The sequence below is a fragment of the Panicum virgatum genome, chromosome 9K, assembly GCF_016808335.1.
Source record: "Panicum virgatum strain AP13 chromosome 9K, P.virgatum_v5, whole genome shotgun sequence".
NCBI lineage: Eukaryota > Viridiplantae > Streptophyta > Magnoliopsida > Poales > Poaceae > Panicum > Panicum virgatum.
The window spans coordinates 4,418,958-4,433,002 of record NC_053144.1 but is presented as its reverse complement, the minus strand read 5'-3'; the positions used below and the strand labels follow the sequence as shown (position 1 = coordinate 4,433,002).

Genomic DNA, 14,045 nt, shown 5'->3' with positions numbered 1-14,045 from the left:
TTAGCTTCCACAAACCCTTCCGGTGTTCATTCTCCATTATTGACCCGTTCGACGACGATTGACAAGTGTCATCGTGCGGTTATCAAAAGACTGTGAACTAGATAGCCGAGTCGGAAGAGCTCTCTCGTCCTATGAAACTTTACCTCCTCTCTCTTTATAAATAAGGCTGTCATGTCAGTCCATATGAACACAAGTACGCGAACTCTACCCCTATGAGCATCTTTGAAGCCTGAGACGGCAAATCTTCGAGATTGACGAAATCACCACAGGCGCCTCGCTGTCGACGGAAACATCGCCTACCACTGAATGCACAATGCTGTTAAATCCCAAAATATTCGCTCTCATGGGGAGTCGAATTTACGACCTCAGATGCTACTAAGACTCTTGTAACCAGTAGCCTACACACCCTTTCGCAGAACAATCCTCTTGTATCATAGTGCCAAGCCGGCACGTCATCCAAGTCTCGAAACTAACTATTGCAGATTTGCTTAACAATGGAAAAAACTTTGCAAGGCGGATGAGCTGGGCCGAAATCATTAGATACTCAGGCTTGAGAAACAACCGAGTGGAGGCAGGTAGCCCATGCTACGTATTGGGCTTAACATTTGGCGACATTGCAGATGACTTGAAAAGTAAGGCTGGGCGGCTGGGCCGATCGAGCCGTTATTCTTCGCCTTCCTCGTTTGGGCGTAATTTTTCTTTTATAGCCATCGCTAGGAGAACGCCCCGGCTAGCTGGGTAAATGAGTGAAAAGAACATAGCTCGATGCCACACTCGCACGCAAGATATTCAAAACAATGTTCCATAACAATTTAATGTAAATACACAATGGAATAATTAATTCTTGACCATAGAAACGACACAAAACAATAAAATTTAACTTCTAGAACAATCCTAAGCATAACTTCTAGATCAATCCTAGATGTCTAGTGGAACGTATGATTTTGAATATTGATTCATAGTGTTTGTTTATCAATATTCACTGAAAGTATGGAACCATGGAAGTATGGAACCATGGATTATTGACAGCTGGAATTATTAAGTCTACCATGGAATACTATAAACTTCATAGTTGGCACAATAAAAAATATCAGTGACTAATGAATTCTCACTACTATAACGACATGAGTATACAATAAAACAATAATTTTCCATTGCTAGAACAATCCAAAATGTAGAACAATCTAGTATAGATTTATTATCCTTTTAAGGAAAAAAATGAAAAAAAACAATACATTTTTTTTGCGGGTGAAAAAACAATACATATATTACATACTAAAAAATATCTAACGGATGATTGAAGGGAAAAGAAAGATAAATAAAAGTGAAAAGAGTAGAGAAAGAAAATAAATCACTCGAGTATATTCTAGGTTAAATGAGAAGGTAAAATGCGAACGGAGCATAGCTCAGCTGGTAAGGTTCCTTGTGGTGGAACCTGCCCACCAGGTTCGAGTCCTCGATTCGGCATTTGTTTTCGCATTCCAGTGGTGACTTCGTCAGTCTCAAGGATCTGCCGGCTCCTTCTCTCGAAGGTGCTCGTAAGGGTAGAATTGCGTGCGTGTATTCTTATGGTGGACTTCATCAGTGTCGAGGATCTGGCGGCTCCTTCTCTTGAAGGTGCTCGTAAGGATAGGGTCGCGTGTGTGTATTTACATGGTGGAGTGTGCGTGCGTTTGTAACCGTCTGCGTTTGTAGTGTGTTTTGGAAAAAAAAGTAAAATGAAAGGAAAAAAGATATAGGCTATAGTTGGGCTGCTAGCTAGCCATTCGGCTCCTCCTTCCTCGTTCTTGTACCTAGGAAAGATTTTACGGTGCACTGACATATGGACATGGCGTGACACCGTAGCCGTAGGATATGAAACGCTGTTAGCATTTATTTAAATAGATCTTTGTGAAATCTATCTATAAATAAATCTCGGAGAAATCTATCTACAAATTCAACACGATATCTCTAACCTCCGAGTGGATCCCACAGCGGCAATCTCCATTTTTACTTTTTAGTCCTAATTAAGCTGGTTTCGTGCTGGTGGAAGACACGGTTGTTTGCAAAACCCTCGCGGTTTCCAGTTTCCACCGCGCTTAACCACCCTTCCCTCGTGTCTTCCTTTCTTATTAGCCAACACATTTTGCTCCCACCAGCGGCCGGCGCTGCAGTTTCATCCATAGGATTTGCTTAAACCCCGGCGACGAGACGGTGGTGTCCAAATTGAAGAGCGCCGGTACGCGGCATGGGTGGTTTAATTTCCGAGGAGTGAAGATGGACGACACGCTTGACCTAGACTTGCGGCTGGGGCCTCGTGACGCCTCGCCGTGGAGCAATGGCGCGGCGGCGGAGGGGCCCGGGGTGGATCTGTTGCTTTCCACCGATGCGATAAAAGGCGCGGTGAGCTATCATGGTGAGACGGAGCAGCCAACGAGCGCCGCCAAAGTTGTTGCAGGCGCCCCAAGAAGACGACGAAGAGGAAGAAGCAGCAGCCGCGGAGCCGGGGAGCAAGCGCTCGAAAACCGAGCCGCCGGTGTCCCCTCCGGCAGCAGGGAAGAAGGCCAATCAGGAAGGCGGCGGCGGCACGGAGCCGGCGTGGGAGCGCGCCGAGCTCCTGTCCCGCCACGCCCTCCCTCCCGACCTGTCGCTGCACTTTGTCCAGGAGAAGGTCTTGACAGAATCTGATGTGAGGTCGGACCAGAGCCGCCTCCTCATCTGGTCCGGCGGCTCCGACCGCCTCCGCCCTCTCCTGAGAGTTCACGCATTGCGGCCTCGACGGCACCCACCGTCGCCGCTCGAAGAGCCCCGCCGCTCAAGGGCAGGACGACGGTGCGAAGAAGAGGGACGACAGGACGAGGTACCCAGGGGTGCCGGTGCTCGTCTACGAGCGCGGCGCGGCGCGGGCGCCGGCGGCGCTGAGGCTGAACTCGTTCCGCAGCACCATGGCCATGGTGATCAACGGCCACGGGTACGGGAGCTTCGTCGCCGGCAGCGGCTTCAACAAGGGCGACCGCGTCGAGGTGTGGGCGTTCCGGCGGCCGCAAGACCAGCACCTGTGCTTCGTCGTCGCCAAGCGGGACGACCACCGGCTGGCGGCGGCGGCCAACCCGCGAGAATGAATCGGCTACGCCGCCGCCCCTCTTGATCGAACGCATCCAGCAAGGGTTCTCGTTAGAATTCTGTGCGCCATTTTTTCTCTCTCTAAATCTTGTTCGGGCATCGCTACGCGACCCAGGCCAGTGGCCAGATCATCATCAAGCAAATGCGTGATGGAGCCCGTCACGACCGGCCCCGACGCGGTTTCGTACGAGTGGTTATGTTTGTTAAGGTCGGCGAGACAGAGCCAGAGATTTCGGTTCGGAGTCGCGAATGCATCTAATTCGGAGAGAGAGGTCGCGTACGGCGCGCACTCCGAACCAGCACCGCCTCCGTCGTGTCGCCATGCGTGTCCATATAAGACCAACCCCGATGCCCCAGAGCCAAAAAAAAAAAAACCCAAGACTTTGCTTGAGCTCGATCGACGCGAACAAACTCGCCCCGCTCTGCAACGAACGGCGCGTTCCGCGGCCACAGCACGCACTCGACGACTCTCCGCGCGGTAGCGATCATGGCGGAGAAGCCGAAGAGCGTCGACGTCGAGGAGATCGGCGCCGCCGCCGCGGCCCCGTGAGCGACCGGGTGTGGATTCTTCGGCAGCGCGGCGACCGGCGGCATGTGCTCCAAGTGCTACCGCGAGCACGCCGCCGCCGCTGCCGCTGCCACCGCGGCGCCCACCGACGAGAGCAAGAAGATCCAGGACGTCCTCAAGACGAGTGCCTTCGCGGCCGCAGCACCTCGCGCCGCCGTCGCGCCGTCCCCTGACGGTGGCGCCGATGGCGCGGCCGCTGCCGACCCAGCGACGGCCGCGGGGGGTCCAGCGAAGGTCGCGGCGAGCCGGTGCGCGGCGTGCCGCAAGAAGGTTGGCCTGCTGGGGTTCCGGTGCTGCTGCGGCGGGACCTTCTGCGGCGCGCACCGCCACGCGGAGAAGCACGCCTGCGGCTTCGACTACAAGCGCGCCGGCCGCGAGCGCATCGCCAAGAACAACCCGGTCGTGGTCGCCGACAAGATCGCCAAGATATGAGGCAGACAACCAGCCAGCAGTGCATCAACGACCAAGCCTGTGCTGTGCTGTGCAATTTTTTTTTTTGAAAAGTCTGTACTAGTTTTAGTTGTGTGCTTGTGCTACACTCTGTGTTTAGTTTTGTGGATGATGAATGCGATAAAAGGGCCACCAGTGTTGGTACATGCGAATGCGATTCCATTCGCACCCTTGCGCGCTAGTTTTCTTAACAGCAATTGTTCCAACTGGCGTGGAGCCCTTCTTCAATTTCTTGTTTCCAGCGCGGAGCACGGAAATCCAATTCCACCGGCACATATTTGCAAGCTTCTGATACGTGACGAGACAGCGAGACAAGCTGTCCGCGCTCCGTCGAGACACAGTCTTACAAATACAGAAGTCTATTATGAGCTAATACGATTTATTTTACTAGTGCACACGCACGTGATGCCGTGATGGACACATGTATTAGTTTCATTCTTCTTTCTTTTCTTTTCTTTTCTTTTTCTTTTCTTTTCTAAGGTGTTCCTTTGAGTTTTGGTAAGTGTTATCTTTTCTTTTCCTTTTCAGTATTTTTACCTTCTATTATATTTTCTGCTGAGAAGTTTTTGTTTGATAAAAGTTTCATTGAAATTATGCTAAAAATATTTGTCGGAAAGTTGGATAGTGAACTTAGGCTTAAAAGTTTTGCGTGAAATGTTTTCTAGATAATATTACCGTGAAAGATATGCTAAAAAAACTTCCGACAAATTTTCTAAGAAAAGTTATACAAGTAAATTGTATGTCGTGGAAAGTCATGCTAAAGAATATCTTTTGAAAATTTTATTGAAAAAAGATGTGTGTAAAAGTTGTGTATCACGAAAGTTGCGCTGAAAAACATTCCCTGAGAAGTTGTTTTTGAAAAAATTATACATAATGTAAAATTTATGTACATAAGCTATAAGTTTCCTAAATTAAAAAGTTGGGATGAGAAAATTTACTTAAAAAGAAAACTCGCCTAAGGTCCGTATGTTTGTTAAGATCGGCGAGGCGGGAAGCACATATTTGTTTCGGTTCGGAGTCACAAAGAATGCATCTGATCCGAACAGGACAAATAGGTCGCGTACGGCGTACGCTCCGAACCAGCAACGGCTCCGTCGGCCACGCCGTGTCGCCCTCGCACGTGTCACTCCTTATATAAGAAGCCGCGCACCCACGTTGCATTGCACTCGATCGACGCGAACAAGCTCGTCACGCTCGCTCCTCGACCAACGACGTGTTCGACGACGCTCCGCACGGTGGCGATGGCGGCGGAGAAGCGGAAGAGCGTCGACGTCGACGAGATCGGCGCCGCCGCCGCCGCGGCCCCGTGCGCGACCGGGTGCGGATTCTTCGGCGGCGCGGCGACCGGCGGCATGTGCTCCAAGTGCTACCGCGAGTACGCCGACGCGGGCGGCGCCGCGGCGCCCTCCGACGAGACAAAGAAGATGCAGGACGTTTGCAAGACGAGCGCCGTCGCGCCCGGAGCACCTCGCGGCGCGCCGCCTGAGAAGAAGGCCATGATCTACACGTGCGCCGCCGCCGCCGTCGCGCCGTCCCCTGACGGCGGCGGCGCCGCTGGCCCGGCCGCTGCCGAGCCAGCGAAGGCCGCGGCGAGCCGGCGCGCGGCGTGCCGCAAGAAGGTTGGCCTGCTGGGGTTCCGGTGCTGCTGCGGCGAGACCTTCTGCGGCGTGCACCGCTACGCAGAGAAGCACGCCTGCGGCTTCGACTACAAGCGCGCCGGCCGCGAGCAGATCGCCAAGAACAACCCGGTCGTGGTCGCGGACAAGATCGCCAAGATCTGAGGCAGACAACCGATGCGCTCTCTGATCTGGATCTGGTGTTTAAAACTGTGGATGATGACTTGTAAATTCGTCGATCGTTTACTCTTTTTTCCTTCTCTTTTATTTTCACGTGCCTGAACAATAATGTTGCAAACCTTATCTCAATAAGGACATGTTTAGTTGAAACGCAAAAAAAATTTCGAAAGAATCTTGCTAATTTGAAGTACTAAATGAAATCTATTTACAAAACTTTTTGCATAGATGGGTTGTAAATTCCAAACACTAATTGTCGGTACCCTGTAGCAGGGATACCCACTTCTACTGCAGCAAGGCAGGAATCACGTAGTCATCCATAACTACGCCCTAAGGGGCGGAACAGCCAGGCCCCAGGGGGTCAGGCTCTTACCTCCCCGGGCCAACGGCCCCGGACCCGTTCACCGCTCTGGGACGGGTCCGGTCACGCCACGTGTCCCTGAGGAGGGGAAACTCCGCGCCAACAGCCGAGGGCGCGGACCCCCCACCCACGCACGTAGAACCAATATACCGCCGGGGCAGGGTCCGGGGGCGCCACTTGTCCCGCAGGCGCAGGCGCGGTCGCGAGTCTTCCGCTGGAAGACTCGCCCACCCACCGCATTCAATGCGGGTGGTTGAGGCGTGCTTTGCCGCCGCCGCATGCGGGGCAGCTTTTGTCAGGCCTCACTGTAGACCGCATATTACCGAGATACACAGTGCAGCCGCATGAGCCGCATCCGCGCAGAGCCCGTCTGCCGCATTAAATGGATACGACGGCACGACACCTTTTCATCATACCGCCTACGGCGCAAGCTACACGGCCCGTTCAGCTACGCGGCAGGCTTCGGTAAGCTATGCCGCAAGCTATGCCCTGGCGCCGTTTCGACAAAACAGGGCATGGCTATGCCGGACGGAAGATTCCCACGGGCAAAACAATGAAATCCAGGAATGAGATCTCCGTCGCCTGCAACGCCATAATGTCTGTACAGTATGTTATTTTATACTACATCGTTGGGCCCACCTGTCGGGGACGCAACGGCCATGTACGCGCCTCCCTTGAGATATAAAAGGAAGGCACTCGCTGCACGCTCCAAAAAAAAGCGAGGGCCAAACGAGGTCAAGGCAACACAAGCTCGGATTCACTCCGAACAATTCCATTCTCAATCTCTTGAGAGCACAAGCAATACAACACACAGTGGACGTAGGGTATTACGCTCCGGCGGTCCGAACCACTCTAAACCAGCTGTGTTCACCGTGTTCTTGCATCTAGATTGGGCTAAACCTAGCTAACCCCCGAGTACTCACCCTCTGGGTTTAGGCGGGTGCAATACGCCACCCGGCTGTGGGTTTGCACACCACGACATTTGGCGCGCCAGGTAGGGGGAGCTTTAATTAGTTTTAGCTCATCTCTTGCCCATCTCCATGGTTTAGTGGTTGAGAACTTCCACCACGACGACGATGTGGAGATGACGGAGGGTGTGGCGTCATCCGCGCCACACGCCTCTGCACGTCGGCAGTGGCGCGCGCTGCACGTCGGCAAGAGTCAGGGCGCCCGTCAAGGGCCCCCTCACAAGTTGCGAGCGGCGGAGCGCTGCCGGCAGCTAGGGAGTTGCTTCGCAACCGTCCAGCTGCTGCAACCTTGCCAGACGCCCTGAAGCAGTGGCAGGACGACGTTGACCGTCTCCTCCATCTTGCTCAGGCCTCTCCCAGTTCTGCAAGGACTGGGCAACGACCTCCGCCTGGCAATGCGGTGGTACCCTACCACCAGCGCCAGGGCGGTGCGTCGGCGTCCGTGTGCTCCCCCACGGTGAGGGGTGTGCGAACAGAAGACCTGCGGGCGGAGCTCAACCGCAGGCGCGCGGGTGAGGACGCCCGTATCTCTGTGGAAAGGGCGCGAGAACGCCGCCTCAACATCGAGGGCCGCAACCTCAACGTCGACTTAGATGCAGCGGCACCCAAGCCTCCGAGAAACGCCAGGATACAGGCGGGCACCCCAGTGGCTGTGGTGGGTTGCGCTGCGTTGGCGGATTAACTCCGCGCGGTGGCATGGCCGTCCATGTTCCGCCCGCACCTGCCGGAGAAGTACGACGATACGACTAATCCGTCGGAATTCCTGCAGGTGTACGTTACCGCCATCACAGCAGCTGGTGGCAAAGACGCTGTCATGGCGAGCTACTTTCATATAGCCTTGACTGGGCCAGCCCGGACTTGGCTCATGAACCTCACTCCTGGGACGATTCAGTCCTAGGAGGAGCTCTGTGCGAGGTTCACTACGAACTTCGCCAGTGCGTACCAGCAGTATGGTGTGGAGGCTCACCTCCACGCCGTGTGGCAGAAACCCGGAGAGACGCTCTGGGCATTCATCTTGCGCTTCACCAAGGTACGGGGTACCATTCCTCGTATCTCTGACGCATCTATCATTACTGCTTTCCGTCAGGGGGTACGTGATGAGAAGATGCTTGAGAAACTGGCGACGCACGAGGTGGAAAGCGTTACCACACTTTCCTCGCTGGCTGACAAGTGTGCCAGGGCTGCTGAGGGCCGCGCATGGCACTCAGTCCCCCAAGACAGAGACGCCAAGGCTGGTGGCTCCGTGTGGCAGTACCGCCCTAATTAATCCGGCTCAAGTGCGCTAACCATCATCTTAAAGACAATCCCGGCTAACACGCACTTCAAACGGAGTAATTCGGCAGTGCTGTCGGGTAAAGTCCCGAAGAATCCACCTAAGCGTCGATCGAACCCAAAGCTTACATGTAACCCACACGAAGGTGGGTCCAGAGAGTACAACATTTCACAAATATATTACATTACCGGGTCTTAACTTAATTATTACAACCCAAGTTCGAAGTCTTTGAAAGGTACTTGAAATTCGAAATGAAAGTAGTTCAGAGTTCATTGCAGCGGAAAAATAAAACGAGTTCTAAACGACGATACATGATGTCATGATGAAGCCCGTACATGACATCACTCGGCCTTGCCATCGCTGGCCGGAGTCGTATCCCACTCCACCGACCAACCAGGGGGTAAGGTACACGGCCAAGTTAAGCTAGCAATCATGTCCTCAAAAGTATTACCTGAAACAAAAATTGAGCCACAAGCAAGGCTGAGTATACTAATACTCCGCAAGGCTTACCCGACTAGAATATAACTAACCCTCTAACTAGACATGCAAGGCTTTTGGCTTGAGGGGTTTGTCTTTGCCGAAAAGCAGTGAGTCCTTATTTTCCGATTTTAGCTTTCAAGTTCTATTATGATTAACCCTTTTACATTAGCATCTATCCTAAAGCATACATGGTGGAGAGCAATTATTTTTCATCAATCAACCAAAATTTCTCATCATCATTGTTCCACTTCTTACTCTATGTGGCAAAAGGGTTAAGCAGTCTCAATATCCGTGAGAGACGGACGATTCGAATCGAATTTATTAACCTGGCCAGGCAGACCTAAACACACGCATGGGAAATGCAGTCCCCACTCGACTTTTCCCCTTTTTCCCCGGGCATGAAACAGGCCCACCGTCCTAGGGTGCCCTGCACCCGTGCGTGACCATAGACCAGACAGTGGGGAGTATGTTCCACGGCCGGTTCCATCAGGTACTTAAGCTTACCGATTACCATATTCTCGGCATGTGGTTAGTACGTTCAAACGCTTAACCACCACTACCACACACCGCGGCCTTATCCATTTTGACTAAACAGACGGGGTATCACCAGTACAACAACCCCGCCCGTAATCCTTATATTGCAGTGTGTAGTAAGCATTCAACTCCTATGAGCTCGCGAGTGACAGGCAATCACTCGACTTCTACCGAACCATTAGCCTAGCCAACTAGCGACCTACAAATACTAGTGTTCAAGCATAGGTACCTAGGATCATGCAACTAAGGTTCCAAACAATTCCTGCAACTTAAATGCACAAATAAACAGGAATATAAATAGTGGCATAAACTCAAATAGGTAGAACATGCTCCGGGGCTTGCCTTCCTGAGCGTAGCTAGCTGTGGGCTCTTCCGAAACTCGGTTCGGGTCTTCAGTGACTTCAGTTAGGTTCACTTGAGCTTCACGCGGCTCACTCTCGGACTCCGGCACCAACTCGTACGTACCGTCAGGGAGAGTAGTCGAATCTAAATGACATGCATATGCGTGAGTTATTTTAGTGATACGATTTAATCAATTCTCCACTAAAGAGTTGTAATCCAACACAAACTCAGGATGATTTGCAAAAGATTATGTTACAACATTTTGGACAATCATTTATAGAGTAATAATCGTTATAACTGAATTCATAAAGTAACTAGGGTGGATTTTATCATTTATCCCTATGCAGCAAAAGAAAGGATTTCTCTCATTTATTACTAGGTTAAGCATGTCCTTATCATAAATAATGTTAAACAAAGATTCTGGGTTTGAAATTTTTATTCCAGGTACATATCTGAGTAACTTGCCTACTGTGAAATTTTCAGACCATTTTATGCAGCCTATTTACCACGAAAAATAAAACAAATATCTACTGCTGGAAACAAAAATGAATTTTACAGGTCAAACTATGCAAGTACTGGTAATGAAATTTTAACTGAAGGTTTTATACATAAATATGGGCCTTCCATAAATTTTTCACAATTAAATAAGCATTTTACAGGGCATGAAAAATAGCACAAAGTAATGCTGCATGGATCGAAATTAAATTTTATAGGCTGTTATACTAAGTTCCAGAGCCTCATATTTTACCAGCATGGTTATGAACCCAATTTCATCCCCTAGAAAAATTATCAGATTTTTCTATGCAAATAAACTATTTTTCTTGATTTAGTGTAAACATCTATACTATTAATTAGTTGGACAGGTTCCACCCATCTAGAATTTCTCAAAATTTTTGTACAGCAACAAAACATCAAGTTAAGGGTACTGTAAAAGTTTGAGCTCAGTAAACCAAGTTAAACAGTAGGTACAAACAAACTATTTTAAACAAGGCATAAAGCGAGATTTAAATAAACTGATATCTAGGCATGTCAAAAGTCTATGAAACTTTTACACAAGGTTATACATCTAATATGTAACCTACCGACCAAAAATGGCTAGCAACTCATGCTTGTAACTTGAGATCTAATATAAAGTACATTTTCTTTGTATTTTAAATGAAATAAAAACCATTGAGCAAATGAAAAAGTCCATGTAACAAAAGTTGTAGGTCTCTTCTCAAAGATTCCAGAACAGTTGAGTTTGAATTTTTCTGATTTTTCTACGATTTTTAAACGAATTTACAAGTTTACTGGAAAAATTAGAAAACATAAACTCAGATTTGCAAAGGGATCCCTGGACTTCTCACAGAACCCCCTGGAAACCCAAAACTATTTGCGCAGGGGTCCCTGGCCGGAGTTGGGGACAGAGGCGGCGGCGGTGGGGGTTTTCCCGGCGAGGAGGGGCTCGCCGGCGGCTGGGATGGGGCCCAGGGGAGAGAGCTCACCGAGCTCTACCTAAGGATGGGTGATGCGGTCGACGGGGGCGGCCGGAGCAGGGTCGGCGGCGGCGCCCAGGGAGCGGCGGCGGCGGCTGCAGCGGACGACGGCGCTCCGGTGTGGGAGGAGGGGCAAAAGCCGGCCGGGGAGCTTCACGGCGCCATGAGGAAGCTAGCTCCGGGGTCGATTGGAGTCGGGGAAGGGCGGGGAAGGGGCTCCGCGGCGAGGGGGGTGCTCGACGGCGGCAATGGCGTGGGCGGCGGCGTTCCGCGGCACTGGGAGGCTCTGGGTGAAAATGGGCGGGCCTGGGAGTTGCCTGGGGGTGAATCGAAGCTAGCTGGGTGCTCGATAGGGGTGGAGGAGGGCTGAGCCGGGCTCTCCGCGAGAGCCGTGGCTTGGCGGCGGAAAATGGGGGCGCGGCGGCGCTGCGCGGTGGCGCGGCGGCGCTGGCCGTTCTGGGCGAAGGGGTGGGGCTTGGGCGTGGGGAATGGGGCGTGGGCGAGCGGGCACACGCGCGGCGCGAGCTAAAAGGGGGAGTGAGGGCGTGAGGAGGGGCTGGGCGCAGAAGAGGCAGCGGCGGCGGTGCGCGCGGCCTGGCGGTGGCGTGCTCGCCAGGCGGCCTTCAAGGCGGGTCAGGGCGCAGCAAGCGGGCCGGTGGCGTGGGTAGCGACGCAGTGAAGGCGAGGCGATGATGGCGGGGTGGCGTGCGGGCGGCAGGTGCACGGCCGGCCCGTTTGGGCGCTACGGCGGCGAGGGCGGCGCGTCGTCGAGCGCTTGGCGCGGCGCGCGCGTCAACGGGCAGGGCGGTGCGAGGACGGCGTCCAGGCGCGTGCGCACTCGAGCGGGGAGGGGGTCAGCGGCGCGCGCCCAGGCAGCAGGGCAGCGAGCGGGAGCGTGCAGCGGCGCAGCGAGCGGCAGCGGCGCGCTGAGCGCTCGGGGCAGGGGAGGGTCAGCGAGGAAGAGAGAGAGAGGAGAGAGAAATGAGTGGAGAGAGAAATTTAAAAGCCCACGGTTTGACTTAGCAAAAACTCAAATTTTTCAATTGAAACTCGAAAATTTTTGAACACGAAAGTTGTTCAAAATTAAATTTCCTACAACTTTCCTTTCAGGCAAAACTTCATTTGAGCGATGGTTTGGAAGTTCAAAATTTGAATTCAAGTTTAATGATCCCGCTTGTTTTTCGGGGTTAATTCAAATTTTCATGTTAGAACTTGAAAAACTTTGAACACGAAAGTAGTTTGTTTTGTCCAACTCTACGACTTTTGTTATGGGCAAGAGTTCATTTGAGCAAAAGTGTGAGGGTTGACTTTTTGGCGTGTTTAAACTGAATTTCGGCTTTGCAGTAATTGAGAAATTGGGGGAGGGTTTAACGTGTCATCGCATGTGAATTGCCTGTTTAATATAGTGTTAAACACCGGAGGTGTTACAGCCTACCCCCCTTAAAAGAATCTCGTCCCGAGATTCAGATAAGCAACTAAGCGAGGGAAAAGATGTACCTCCAGTTGAATTCAGAAAACCGGGGAAATTTTGATTTAGGTAGCTTTCAGTTTCCCAGGTAGCTTCCTCTTCGGTATGGTGACTCCATTGAATCTTGTACATTCCAACTGCTTTTCTTCGAGTAACCCTTTCCTTTTGATCAAGAACCTTGATAGGATACTCGACATAAGAGAGATCAGGTTCCACTAATATCTCTGTTTGTTCAATGATCTCGGTGGGGACTCGAATACACTTCTTGAGTTGAGAAACATGGAAAACATCATGTACTGCTGCTAGTCGAGGAGGAAGTCGTAGTCTATAGGCCACGGGTCCACAAACCTCAGTGATTTCATAAGGGCCAACATATCGTGGAGCTAATTTGCCCTTTACTCCGAATCTTTGTACACCCTTGGTTGGCGAGACGCGAAGATAGACATGATTACCCACTTCAAATTGCAAAGGGTCTCTCCTTTTATCAAAATAACTCTTTTGCCTAGACTGGGCGGCCTTTAAATTCTCTTGTATTACCCTCACCTTCTCTTCTGCCTCTGTTACGAGATCGGGTCCGAATACTACTCGTTCTCCGACTTGCGACCAGCTCAAAGGCGTACGACACCGTCGACCATATAAGGCCTCAAATGGTGCCATTTTCAAACTCTCTTGATAACTATTGTTGTATGAAAACTCCGCTAGAGCTAGACATTTGTCCCAACTCTTGTCATAATGGATGACACAAGCTCTTAACATGTCCTCCAGGATTTGGTTTACCCTCTCAGTTTGTCCATCAGTTTGTGGGTGATAAGCTGAGCTTCGAATTAATTTTGTCCCAAGAGATGCTTGTAACTGTTCCCAAAAGCGTGCAACGAACTGTGTTCCACGATCAGAAATGATTGTCTTGGGTACCCCATGCAAGCAAACAATGCGATCGAGATAGATCTCAGCATACTTCTTGGCAGTGTAAGTAGTATGTACTGGAATAAAATGTGCCGTCTTGGTGAGTCTATCCACGATAACCCAAATGGAATCATGCTTCTGGGATGTGTTGGGTAATCCAACAATGAAGTCCATACTTATATCTTCCCATTTCCACGATGGAATAGGCAGAGGTTGAAGCAAACCGGCTACTCTCAAGTGGCTGGCTTTTACTCTCTGGCAGGTGTCACATTCCGAGACATATTTAGCAATTTCCCTTTTCATCCTAGTCCACCAGAAATTCTGCCTA

At 51.3% G+C, this 14,045-nt stretch overlaps 2 protein-coding genes across 2 annotated transcripts; both read left to right on the top strand.

The window, feature by feature from the left end:
- Positions 1 to 3,128: 3,128 nt before the first annotated feature.
- LOC120648475 (zinc finger A20 and AN1 domain-containing stress-associated protein 7-like) lies at positions 3,129 to 4,229 on the top strand. Its single transcript, XM_039925249.1, has one exon. The coding sequence runs from the start codon at positions 3,695 to 3,697 to the stop codon at positions 4,100 to 4,102; it is 408 nt and encodes a 135-aa protein (XP_039781183.1). The 5' UTR covers positions 3,129 to 3,694; the 3' UTR covers positions 4,103 to 4,229.
- Positions 4,230 to 5,312: 1,083 nt separating this feature from the next.
- Positions 5,313 to 5,901, top strand: LOC120648972 (zinc finger A20 and AN1 domain-containing stress-associated protein 7-like). Its single transcript, XM_039925590.1, has 2 exons — positions 5,313 to 5,627; positions 5,715 to 5,901. The coding sequence occupies exons 1-2, from the start codon at positions 5,362 to 5,364 to the stop codon at positions 5,899 to 5,901; spliced, it is 453 nt and encodes a 150-aa protein (XP_039781524.1). The 5' UTR covers positions 5,313 to 5,361.
- The last annotated feature ends 8,144 nt before the right edge of the window (positions 5,902 to 14,045 follow it).